Source organism: Dipodomys merriami, unplaced genomic scaffold, assembly GCF_024711535.1.
Source record: "Dipodomys merriami isolate MVZ:Mamm:240054 unplaced genomic scaffold, mDipMer1.0.p SCAF_30, whole genome shotgun sequence".
NCBI classification, from domain to species: Eukaryota; Metazoa; Chordata; class Mammalia; order Rodentia; family Heteromyidae; genus Dipodomys; species Dipodomys merriami.
The window spans coordinates 2,407,097-2,420,078 of NW_027204493.1; the positions used below are offsets into that span (position 1 = coordinate 2,407,097).

Genomic DNA, 12,982 nt, shown 5'->3' on the forward strand with positions numbered 1-12,982 from the left:
TCTTTTTTTCTGGTGCTGGGGCTTGAACTCAGGGCCTGGGCACTATCCCTGAGCTTCTTTGTGCTCAAGGCTAGCACTCTACTAGTTGAGCCACAGTGCCATTTCTGGATTTTTCTGAGTGGTTTATTGGAGACAAGAGTCTCACGGACTTTCCTGAACAGGCTGGCTTCAAACTGTGATGCTCAGATCTCAGCTTCCTGAGTAGCTAGGATTATAGACATGAGCCACTGGCACCTAGCACTCTCTCCTTCTTTTTTTTTTCTTTTTGTCAGTCGTGGGGCTTGAACTCTGGGCCTGAGTGCTGTCCTTCAGCTCAAGGCTAGCATTAATTCCACTTGAGCTACAGCGCCACTTCCTCCTTCTTTTTTTTTTTGTATATACTTTTTATTGTAAAGATATGGTACAGAGTGGTTACAGTTATATAACTCTCTCCCTCTTGATGTCATCAAGTTCCTCTGCTGAATGCTCTTGACATGTTGTGAATGAGTTTCTTTTTTATTTTTATTGTGAAAATACTGTACAGAGGGGTTGTAATTACATGGGCAAGATAATGAGTACATTTCTTATCAAGCATTGTAGCCTCCTCCTTTGTTTCCTCTTCCCATCCCTTCCCATTCTCCCCCTGCCCCTCCACCCAATCCTCCCCCCCACCCCCCACTCCCCCACCCCACCCCCCACCCCCGCACCAAAGTTTTAAAGTTCGTTTTCAACATAACGACTTGTACATCTCATTGTTGAAATGGGTCCACGTGTATCCCTATTTAAACGATTTGTTTTTCCCCTTCCCCTCCACAAATTATACCAACATCAAATACAGTGAAAGCAGGGGTTATACCGTGGGGAGGGACATACAAAACAACAAAGAAATAATCTTATAAATGTGTTAGAAACAATCACATGAAAGAAAAAAAACATTTGAATACACATCTTAGGGTTAATTTTCCTAACATCACCTTATCTGACCTTTTCTGCTTGACTCAGACATATGCTAGATATTGCAAATAAGGGAAACCATGGGACCTATGTTTCTTTGGGCCTGGCTTACTTCACTTAATATAATTTTTTCCAAGCCTTTCCATTTCCTAATAAATGGGGCAATGCCATTCTTTCTGATGGAGGCATAGAATTCCATTGTGTATATATACCACATTTACTTGATCCAATGAATGTGAGTTTCATTGATTTCCTTTATTTTCCCACTGGATGGCCAGCACATGACAGTAGCATCTACCAGGACATGTTTAAGTTGTATCCTTTGTTCTCTGGACAAATTGACATTTTTTGAAGGAAGGAAAGGTCAATTAATGGCACACAAACAAGTGTAAAAAAAAAAAAAACCTTTAGAACCTTATAACCCTTTGACATATTGGCCTAGAAAACACCTTAGGGATCCATTCCCTTGCCTTGGGAAGGGAAGATTTATAGCATAAAGTTCATCGATAATTTCCTCAAGAGTTTGATGTCAACCTACCAAGTAAACTTTCTTCCCCATCAAGAAACAATTCCATAGTTATTTATGAGGTTTCCAGCTGCTGCACCGAAATGGGACTGTGTGTGGGTGGAAATGTTTGTTTTCCCAAACACTGGTATTAATCAAGCTGTGGGACAAATACTTAGTTAACATCAAGCACCGCCAAGAGTGGATTTGCCTGGCCTCAGAGACTCAGTGACCTGAATGCATGATCTCTCTCTAACTATACCAGATCCCCCTCTATAGCTGCAATATTTACCTATTCAGCCAACAAATATTAATCAATGAAATGATTATGAAGCAGAAGACACTGAGCGTCATACTTTGAATAGAAAGATGTGTCCTAGTGGCACACACTAGACACAAGGATGCTCGCTAATGAGGTATGATTTATTTACTTCTTTGCTAACTCCATTCACCAAGTACTTATTATGGCAAGGTCTGGGAATACTGCATAGAAAATAAGGGAGCATCTGCCTGTATGATGTTTGCTTCCAATTGAGGGAAGATAGTAATAAGTAAGTAGATAAACATCAGATAATGAAAAAAAAAATAAAGCAGGATATAGGTTTTACAAAGTGCTAGAGCATTTGGATGATTTTGAACAAGGAACTGGATAGTGTGCAAGAGTTATCTATGTAGAGATCTGGAGAAAAAATAGTCCCTGCAGAGGGAACGGCCAGGGCAAAGTTCCGTGACAAACCCCTTGCTAAGGAAGCAGGGAAGGAGAGCTACCTTCAATGGCAGAACAAGTTGTTGAAAGGGACAGAGAGCCCATGGAGCTTGCTTGGAAAGATGCCAGGAACCTACTTAGACGAACAGGTTAGAATTTGTCTTGCCACTGCCCAGAGAAAACTATGGGTGCTGTGGCTATAGAGACCAGCAGGATTGCTGTTGCCATCTCTGTCTGTTGCTCTGCCCTAATCTTGGTTCTTCTAGTCATCACAAATGCTCGATGGTGCCCAAGGATGCTCACACCCTCATCCCACAGTCTTGCATGGTAAAGAAAAGAACTTCATTCACTTCTACATCCTGAGTATCTCAGGCTCAACAGAATGTAGACTCTGTTGAATAAATGAAGGCATTCATTTCTTACCTCTCTATCTACCCATCCATCTATGCACTTATCCATCTATTGATCCATCCATTTACCCACTCACACACATCCATCTCTATAGACATTCTTTGCTCCTTACCAATGAGCTACAACCCCAGGTCATAAGTTCCAACCCTTATCCATCTTTGTTCTTGTTTCATGTTCCTCTTTCCTACAAGATGGGTGGTATTTCTGGTTGCTGAGCCTGCACTAAGATCTGTCAAGACAATATAGGCTTTCTCATCCAATAAGCTTCTAAATTATAAATGAATTCACCGATTCTAAGTTTAGTATTAGATGTATTTGTCATATTCGTTCAAACGCCCCTTCTCAGCCCCGAATGCCTTTTTCTGTGCCCAATACCCTTCTGAACTGTACCCATTTGGAGTGTGGTACCAGGCACTCTAACAAACAAGGTGCTCAGCACAAGACAGTGCACAACAGGGAAGATGGACAGTGCAAATCCATGTTTCCTAGAGAAACTGAATATGTATTGGCTTGGGAAGATAAGCATCTGAAGAGAGGAAGGAGTAAGGCACAGATTGTCCAGGAAGATTATGACAGTACGGACTTGTTCATGGTAAGTAGGCTTTTGGCTGGATGAATGAACATCTCAGGGGCTACAGCAACTGGGCTGGTGCTGATGGTACTCTGAGCTCCTACAGTCTTGGTCTTGGATTTTAGTAAGCAAACAAAACCAACTGTTCTTTTTTCAAAATCTTCTTATGTATTCACGAATCAAGCATTTCCCCCTAATTCTCTCCAACAATCTTTTCACTCATCCCCTTAGTAAAAAGACGCATTCTAGGAACACTGCCATCAAGCGAGGGGCTGTGAAGTTTGCAGAGCAGTCTCTCTCCCTGCTCCTTCCATTTTCCTATTTTGTATCCACTTCTGAACATCCCTGATTCAGATCACAATTTACCTTCCCTAACTCTCATCTGTCTATTTTCTTACTTAGGTAGGTCTTTGGTCTCCAAATTTTAAGGTCCAAAACAATATTGTTTCTTCATTAACCGTTTTATTCTTTGGCATTGCTTTTCTCTTTTGAGTTCAAGCATCTATACAATAATATTTAAGGGAATGCCTCAATTTCCAGTAATCCTTTACAGGTATTTCTTATTTCCTACACATTAAGCAGAATGTAAGGTTGCAAGGGAATAACATGGATCCATCTCTGAAAAAATACCTTAACTGTGTAGGACAACAATGAGGAAGAGGTCCGATCACGCTCAGGGCTCATTGGTGCATGTCTGTATTCACAGCATAAGAGCAGGGAACACAGCTCAGCCAACACCAACCACAGCAGCTGAAAGTGTCTCTGAATTCATCTCTGATAACGTGTTGACACATTTTTCAGTTTTTTCTCACACATCATTAATAGTGCAGTGAAGCATTTAAAGCTGCTCTTAATATGTAGGTAAGTGTGATGAGCACATTACATGCTACTGCATTACAACACTATTGATATTGAAAACCACTGCACCTTTTTGTCCCTTGCAGATTATAGGATTTTCTCCTATTTCACTTAATTTTTTTCAAGATAGAATCTTGCTCAGACTGTCCTCCAATTTGGATCTTCCTGACTCAGTCAGCCAAGTGAATAATTATAGATATGCATCAATATGCGTGGCCATTTTTAAAACAAAACAAACACTAATTTACCGCTTATGAGTACCTTGCTCATATCACCAACCAATGTGGCAGGAAGTAGGAGAGATGTTTTTTTCCACTTCTGAGTAAGAATACAAAGAAGCCAGGCACTAGCAATGGCTCATGCTATAATCTTAGCTACTCCGAAGGATGAGATCTGAGGATCACGATTTGAAACCAGCAAAGACAAAAATGTCAGAAAGACTCTTATCATCAATTAAGTAGTAAAAAGCTAGAACTGCTGGCATGGCTCAATTGGTAGAATACCAACCTTGAGGAAAAAAGACAAGCAAGAGCAGGAAGCCATGAATTCAAGCCCCAATATCAATACACACACACACACACACACACACACACACACACACACACACACACACACACACACACACACACACACACGAATACATGAGTAGAAGTAAATTTATACAAGGGTTATAATTTCCAGCAAAAGAACAGAGAAAGGCTAACAGACTTAAGAAGATCTGTTTTAATGAACCAATCCAAAGAGCAAAGGCGTCAGCAGCCTGTGAGGATTTTAAAGTCACAGTACCTTTTAATCCACATGTTGGCTCCTCTGTTTCTGGAACTCTCTGCCTCTGCCGCCTGTACACAACGTGTAGCTGGTACCCTTCCTCAGCCGGGGGATGCTTTCTAACAGGCTCAATGAAGAAGTCTCCATGTGGGAGGTGGAAAATGCCCGTCTGTAAGTTTATTCAATAAGAAAGTTTATATTAATCAACTCTATGCAATGAAAATGAGTTAATTAAAATGTTATACAGATTCTCTCTGGAAATCCTAAAGCCAGTGCCTTCAGAGTCCGCAAATAACTTTGATGAAATGGCTGTTATCAACTCAATACTGAGATCCTTGAAGTATAACCAATCATTCCAAGAAGGTGAGATATCATCACACTCAAATCTTAGATCCAAGTGGTGTAGAAGAAAGATATGGGCCTCCACTTGGGAATATAATCACTCACTCTTCAATGGACAATGGGAATGAGAGATGAACAGCCAAAAAAGGCTTCCTTCCATTTGTATTCCCCCACAAGGTAAGCCTTACCAGGGTGCACATGGAAATCACCTATGCTACCTTAATATTTCTCAATAGCTGGAGGAGACCCAGAAGAGTTAGCAACTGGTGAAAGGAGAGGAAGCAAGGGACCTGCAGCTGGTCCCAGGACCCTGAGTATGTCAAGAAGGCAAGAAGCCAGGAGAGTTGGGTTGGGGAAGTTTCCAGCTGAGCATTTCCAACACATCCATCGAGAGCTTCGTACATCTGGTACCCAGGTGGTCCTGGTTTATTGGTCTCTTTTTAGCTATCAGGAGCCAGGTCGTGCTGGAAGATATCACTTCTGATTTGTTGCCAAAGATGTGCTAACTCCACAATTTTCCTGAAACAAGATGCCCTAAACCTTACTTTCCACTGTTACCAATTCTGGATTGGGATCAAAGGAAGCATTTTCCATGCCAGCCTTCCCTGTAATCTGCTCACTTCTCTTACACCTTTAAAGCAATGAAACTGAGGAAAAACTTGGGACTCACCAAGGAATTTTATTCTGTTCAGAAGAGCCTAGGTAGAGCCTCCAGCTGGAACACAGAGATAACAATTTTGCCTGTCACCACTGTTGCTTTCTCTTCTTCCTGTCAGTATCTGCTCAGCTCAGTCAACACATCACGAACTCTCTTTTGGAAATCAACTCACCTACACATTTTCACTAAGTTATAAACCTTTGAAAGTTTTCCAAGGCTATCTCCTTAAAATTGTTGTAAATAAGTTTTATTTTGTAGCACCACACACATATAGAGAGATGTATAGATCCTAACTGTAGGATAGATCCACACAGATCCTTCATAAAGGGAGCTCCACATGCATAGGAGGAGCATTACTAGTAAAAAAAAAAAAAAAGATTATCTGTCTCCTCCCACCCCTTACCCCTGTCAATAACATCTCCCTAGGGGAACTTCTCCTGACTTGGAATACCAAGAAATTCATTTCAAGCCTATGCTATTCCAAACCACAGCCTCAATTGGATATTGGCAGGATAAGGAAAGAATAACACAAAGACCCTCATGGCAGAATCAGTTCCAAGAAAATCACCTTCCAACTCCAATTTTCTAATTCCAGCTCTCTCTCTCTCTCTCTCTCTCTCTCTCTCTCTCTCTCTCTCTCTCTCTCTCTCTCTCTCTCTCTCTCTCTCTCTCTCTCTCTCTCTCTCTCTCTCTCTCTCCACAGCTCCAAAAGTAACGATTTTGACTGTTAGGTTTATCACCAGTGAGCAGGCAGTGAGTGGGAATCCTCCTTCATCCTCCATGGAGACCCATTTCCTTACTTCACACAAAGCAGGGCTGGCAGATGCCACATGGAGTTATGGAGAGCCAGTGGTAACTGATTCAGTAGACCCTGAGAAGAAGCGGGATTAATGCTCCTCCTCTCTGGTAGAGACTGAGACCTCCAGCCATGCTCTGGGTTTACTAAGGAAATCATGCCCTGGGAGGTCAATTGTCAGGGTACCTCTCAGGAAGAATCAAGCCTAGTTTCTGAACTAGTATTTCTGCAAGTGAGCTATGGCTGCATTCTGCAGTTGATTTAATTGCCAAGGCTCTAAGTCAATCTAGACAGCATCTCCTAGCCTCATCTATTTGCTATGTTAAGGAGAATCTACAACACAGTTTGTTTTCCTACAGAGGAAAAAGCTAGACTTTGGAGACAGACCTGAGTTCAACTCTCAGCTCCAACATTAACAAGCAATATAGCTTTTCACAAGCAATTTGGTCTCTCTCTGAGCTCCAAGTCTTCATCTGTGAAAAGATGATGAGAGCATATTCCCCCCCCCAGTGGACCTACACTAGAAAGTGAATGAATGAATATATAAAATTCACTCTACACTAATGCTGGTACCAGTGAATGTTTTTCTAGACTTTCTCACCTTGATGGCTTATTTCTTGTGATGAACTCAATCATTTTCTCCTTTAGTAGTGTGGTTAGCACACAAATAGTCTTGGGGTCTAGAAGAAAATCTGCTCATTTAAGGACTTTTTTATTAACTGTTTTTTACTTGATCATATTTGAAACTTATTTTAAGTACTTATTCTGTTACAATTTCCTAAATGTCCTCTCTAACTGTTGGCTTTCAGAGGAAAGACAATGCCATGGCTAGAAGGGCAGCTTTTCAGGCTATTAAAAAGAGGACATTTGGAAAGTGAAGATGCAATCACAAAGAGAAGAACACATTTGGATCAGAGTTCTCTACTTTGGGTGGAGAGATGACTGGAAACACAGGTGCCTAATAGTTTTGTCAAGACTCAGCGAATCTGGGGTGAGTCAGGAATCTGCTCAGCGAGCATCCAGGCTTGTGACACAGGTAACCTATGCATCATGCTTTGCAAACGCTGTACTCATTCCATCATGTGATGCTGGATTACTTTCTCTCCCTTCCTCCCAATTGGCCTAACATGAAAGATGTCAGGAATTACTGGTAATCGCCCAATTAAGCCTTTAGTTTACCTCAGTCACAAGAATTCTCAACTTTGACCATTGTTGATTATAGGTTCTAAAGAACATCCCTCTGAATTTGAGTGCTACAGAAAATGTCCATAGCATCTTGAAGGATCAAGACAATTAAAAAGTACCATCTCAAAAGTTTATAAACATTCCACTAAGTAGAAATCCTAGTTGGAGAAATATTTTGGACTTGGAGTGAAAATACAGTGAAATCATCTTCTTTCAAAGAGAAAATGGGGAAAAAATAGGAAAGGGAAAGAAAACAGCAACAATCTGGTGACAGAAAGGCTGAAGGACACTACCAAACTATACGCTGAAATTAAGGAGGGACTTTCATTACATCTCAATGGCATTCCTAGGTGAGCCAACAGAATCAGAGAGCATTGGTTAAGAGGCATTGTAGCACCCAAAGCACTCTGCAGAACTTCTCTCTGACAATGCCCTCAGGAACAGGTGTGAGAGCCCTGTGCCTAGACAGAAGCACCACCTTACCATTGGTTTTTAGTCTTGATATAGGGTCATTTTTTCTTTCCTTTTCTTCTCCCAATAATCTATTGGAAGTTTTCTCCTATTCAGCATTTCTGTCTTTGCTTTCTTTTAAAGTTTCTCTTAGTAGCAATCCGTGTACTCATGTTTACCATATCTCACCAAATAATGAGGAACCCAATAAAAAGAAAGGGGAATAAATTGCTAGCACATCCAGGGAACATGTTATTAGAGAGACAATGGGAAAGAGCTGGCCTGGAGAAGTGAAAGCACGTTCCCCATAGGTATCAGAGAGCCATTAAGGTGGATTTAGCTTTGTTTCCATGATGCCTTGTCTCACAAAGTCAGAGATCTGCAAGGAGCAAATTATTATTGTTTTCCTTGTGGGAAGATAGTCCTAACCACCAGAAGAAAAGATAAGAGACAAGTTGAGTCAGTACCTTCTTAAAGAAGATGGTAAGATCGTCCACTTGAGGGCAGCAGGAAAGGCATTTGGGACAGTTCTGTGGCCTGGAAGAAGGAACCAACCTTGCATGGAGCTAGGTAGAAGCGTCAGCTGATTGTGAGCGACTGAGAAGCAAGGCAAGGGGAAGGACAGAAAAGCAGGTTTGCTTGAGTAAGAGGCAGTCAGGAGCAGGAATACTAACGTTCGCAAAGCAAGCCTGGGGCCGCAGGCTGGATTTAGTCCTGCTCTCAAACCTACATAGCAAAGTAACCATGTCAATAAGTTAGAGAAGGAGAGATAGACCTGCTTGTCAGTGTTTAGTGACAACAGAAATGCTTTTATAAGAGAAAAGCAGGAGAAGCAGAGCAAGTCATAGGAGACAGAATGACAGAAGAGTTTGCAGTGATATAGGAAGGGACCATGAGCCAAGGGATACAGGTAACCTCTAGAAAATCAATGAAAGAAGAAAACAGATTTCCCCCACACCCCTGAAAACTCCAGAAGGAATGTTACCCTGGATTTTCTTCTTCAGCCTCTAGAGCTAGAAGAGAATACCTTTTTTGTTGTTTTGGTTGTTGGTCTTGGGGCTTTAACTTGGAGCCTGGACACTGTCCCTGAACTCTATTGTTCAAAGTTAGTACTCTACCACTTTGAGCCACAGTACCACTTCTGGTTTTCTGATGGTTAATTGGAGATAAGAGTCTCACAGACTCTCCTGCCTGGGCTGGCTTTGAACCACAATCCTCAGATCTCAGCCTACTGAGTAGCTAGGTTTACAGGTGTGAGCCATCAGTGCTCGGCAAGAAAATAGTTTTATAGCTATAGTTTTGTATTGTATTGAGCCACAAAGCTTGTACTAATTTGTTCCTAACACATCCAGGAGTGGACATGGGAATGAGTCACCAAAATGAACTCAAAGGAAGAACAGCCAAGAAGGTTACAGGACCATGTGACTGGGTGTTAGCTGTGACCTCACAAAAAACATACACAACCCCAGAGCACAACATTTTAATAAACAGTACTCCTACTTTCTTCCTCATGAAAGGCAGGCAGATATACACCATTCTTTTATTCTATTTTATTTTAAATTTGCCTCCACTAAATTAATGGATTGCAATTTACAGATGCAAAAACACTGATATGGTCAGAGAACCTGGGTCTTAGGGATAAATCTAGCTCTGAGCTCTTCTCCTGCTCCCAGCTGCCTTCCTGTGTCGTGGGGGTCAGACATGGGGATGTACACTTGTCACGGTTGTCAAGAACAAATGGCACATCACCAGGAAACACTCATTGCAATTCCTGGCATAGATATTATTCAGAAACAGTGCCAAGAAGTTGCTATGGCAAAAATTTGGTCTAATACAAAGGACTTGCCTCTTGGTGGGGAAGTGTAGTATTTCTGAAAAGCTCATCTCTAAAACCAGAAAGGTTGTTTTTAATATAATTGTTAGATGCAGGGCAATAATAACACCATAACACTTTTTGAAGCTTTGGGGTTACTGCAATCACTATTTCAAAACAAATCCCAAACCATAAGTAAAAGAAAATACTATTTTGACTAGCCAGAATACTCATTTTCTATTGTATTTCCAGACATGCCACACAATTATATTTGCATGTGTGTGTATGTGTATATAAATACACAGTTATTACACAAAACATAACCATGTTCAGTTATAGGGCCTATAATTTAATTTTATTTAGAGTGTTTTTAGTTTCTATGCCTTTTCTTTTAGAGCATAGTATAAGCTTTAGCTATAATTTGGTGTAAATGTTCCCTGAAGTAAAATGGAATCCTATTTATTACTGTGTTCATAAACACAGTTCAATACACTGATAGCTAATGGTAATGAGGGCTGACACCTGTAATCCTAGTTAGTAAGAGATTGAGTTCATAAGACTCTACTCCAAAATAAACAGCAAAAACAGGGCTGGAGGTTTGGCTTAAGAGATAAGAAAACCAACCAAACAAGCAAGCTAAAAACCCACAAGTCCTTGAGTTCAAATATCAACAATGACATAACAATGACAATTTTTTTAAAAAACTGAATGGCATGATAAAACAAATCTTTACAGCTTATTTCCTAAAATACACATTGGTAAAAAGAGACAACTAGACATAAGACAACACCTGTGTGTGACAGGCAAAATGCTATCAAAGATGCCTGCACCAAGAACCACTGTAAATGGAAGAGGCAGGCAGCACAGACACACCTTGAGAGAGGACAGACCTGAAAGGGGTGATGCTGTGCTGCTTGTGTTGAAGGCTAAATGGGTCTGTGAATGGAAGGCAAGTGGCCTGTAGTCCAGGAAATGGATTTTCCCCAGAGTCTCCAGAAGGAATGGACCACTGAAACTCATTTTGAATCACAGATTTATAGAACTGTAACATAGTAAAGCTAGATTGTTTCAACCACATGGTTTGCGACAACTTGTTAGGTTCAACAATAAGAAATGAAAGCAATATACATTAAGAGCAAAAGAAGGGGAGATGATAACCAGAATTTGGGGTAAGTTCTTTTTATTTGTTTCCTAGAGGGGGGGGTAATTTTGAAATAAGAGGCTCACAATATTGCCCAGACTGGTCTCAAACATATAATCTACTTATTGCTGGGTGTCAAGCTCTTAATGAAATATTACCTATAACTAGACAGACACTAATACCCAGCTTTGGTATTAATGGAAAGGTGAACCTTCTTTCCTGGAAATGTTAGATACTTGGTCCAGACTAACACATTTCAAAGAACTTAAAACCATTTAACCAAAGAATTTGGCCAACATCAACACAATAACTACTCAGAAGGAATGCCAAGTTTGTTACGGTTGAAATACAGTTCCTTTTCTACTAGAAAGAAAAATTAGAACACAGGAAGCCCTGAGATATTAATCAATTTGGATATTTGGGAAGAAAGTGAGGGGTAAGAACACTAGATAGAAAGGAAGGGGTCAAGCTACTCGGTGACACAGAGTCATGCCATGAGGACTTTTCCAAGTCACCAGACCACATGGCTCTTAGGTTTTATAGTTGAATGAAAATTACAGACTCTGCTTTGCTTTCCTCTCATGAATAGAGTGAAAATTTAATAAAACTGTATGTTATTTCAGCTTCAGAGTCACATAATGTATTTTTATGCAAATCATAACAGTACTGAGTTTTCTTTCATGGAATCTCATGCCTGAAGAATCCGACAAAGTCTCATCTGCTATCACCATGCACTCATGGTTTTAAACATGTCTTTAATTCCAAAGGCTCTGAAGTGACCTTCTCAGAACCTTCTAGGGCATTAAAGAGGAAATGGCCTCTTATGCTAAGTCTTCATTACTTGCAATTTGGAACTGAGTATAGGAAAACGGAGTCCACAGGGAGCAAGAGGTCCCATTTGGATACATTACAGCCTTTCAGGAGCCAACTGGGAAATTTTGTTTATTCATTGTAATTTGCACACCACTAGCAAGTATGGAGGAACGCTCAAATGCCTGTGACCCAGCTGCTCCAAGGCCATATCAGGAAGTCTACATGATCCCAGGTCTCATAATTACATGCCCACAGTTTTCTGTGGTGGTTTTATGACAACATAAAGATTTTCTTAAAACATGTTTAGCAAAGCTGCTTGAAGTTAGAAAAAATTGAAGGGCTATGTAGTGTCATCTTTACATTTGGCCAGCAGAAGATGATTGAAATGGTATCATCTCTAGTTTCCTTTCCTCAAATTCAGCCCTTACTACCTACTCTTGGACACATGCATGCCTGAAGTGATCTAGAAAGTTCTGCCTTGACCATATAACCAAAAATGCATATATCCCTTACTTCCTTTATTTTTTATTCAAAGCACCTAATATGTTCCATATGTAAGCATATATTTGCCAGTTTAATTTTGGCTAATGTCAATCTCTGCACAGTAATTTCAGCTCTGTAGTAGAAGGGTTTTAGTTGCCTTATTTTAATTTTTAAATCATTTGTGTTCTTTGCAAAAGCAGGATTGAACCCAGGGCCTTGGGATTATGAGGCAACCATCTATCACTGAGTGATTCCCCAAGGCAGGCATTTTTCTCTATTTGGTTCAATATTATTAACATCTACATGGTTTAGAAAGCTACCCAATATATGCTGCTAGGTCATATTCAATGACAGATGTTGAATAAACAATGCAGAAAAGTCAAAGAAGTTCCATGTCCAATTAAGTAATAAAATAGCTGGGCTAGAGGCATGGCTCAAGTGGTTGAGTGCCGATTGTGGACAAGCAAGCAAGCAAGCTAGCAAGCTAGAGGTCCTGTACCAGTACTTGTGTGTGTGTGTGTGTGTGTGTGTGTGTGTGTGTGTGTGTGT

The 12,982-nt window shown here is 40.6% G+C and overlaps 1 protein-coding gene across 1 annotated transcript in view; it reads right to left on the minus strand.

The window, feature by feature from the left end:
* The window catches only part of Adamts12 (ADAM metallopeptidase with thrombospondin type 1 motif 12), a 236,445-nt gene that overhangs the window by 162,395 nt on the left and 61,068 nt on the right, over window positions 1-12,982 (minus strand). The window contains exon 3 of the mRNA XM_070040991.1: window positions 4,771-4,921. Coding sequence (XP_069897092.1) covers window positions 4,771-4,921 — 151 coding nt within the window. The remainder of the gene's footprint in view (window positions 1-4,770; window positions 4,922-12,982) is intronic.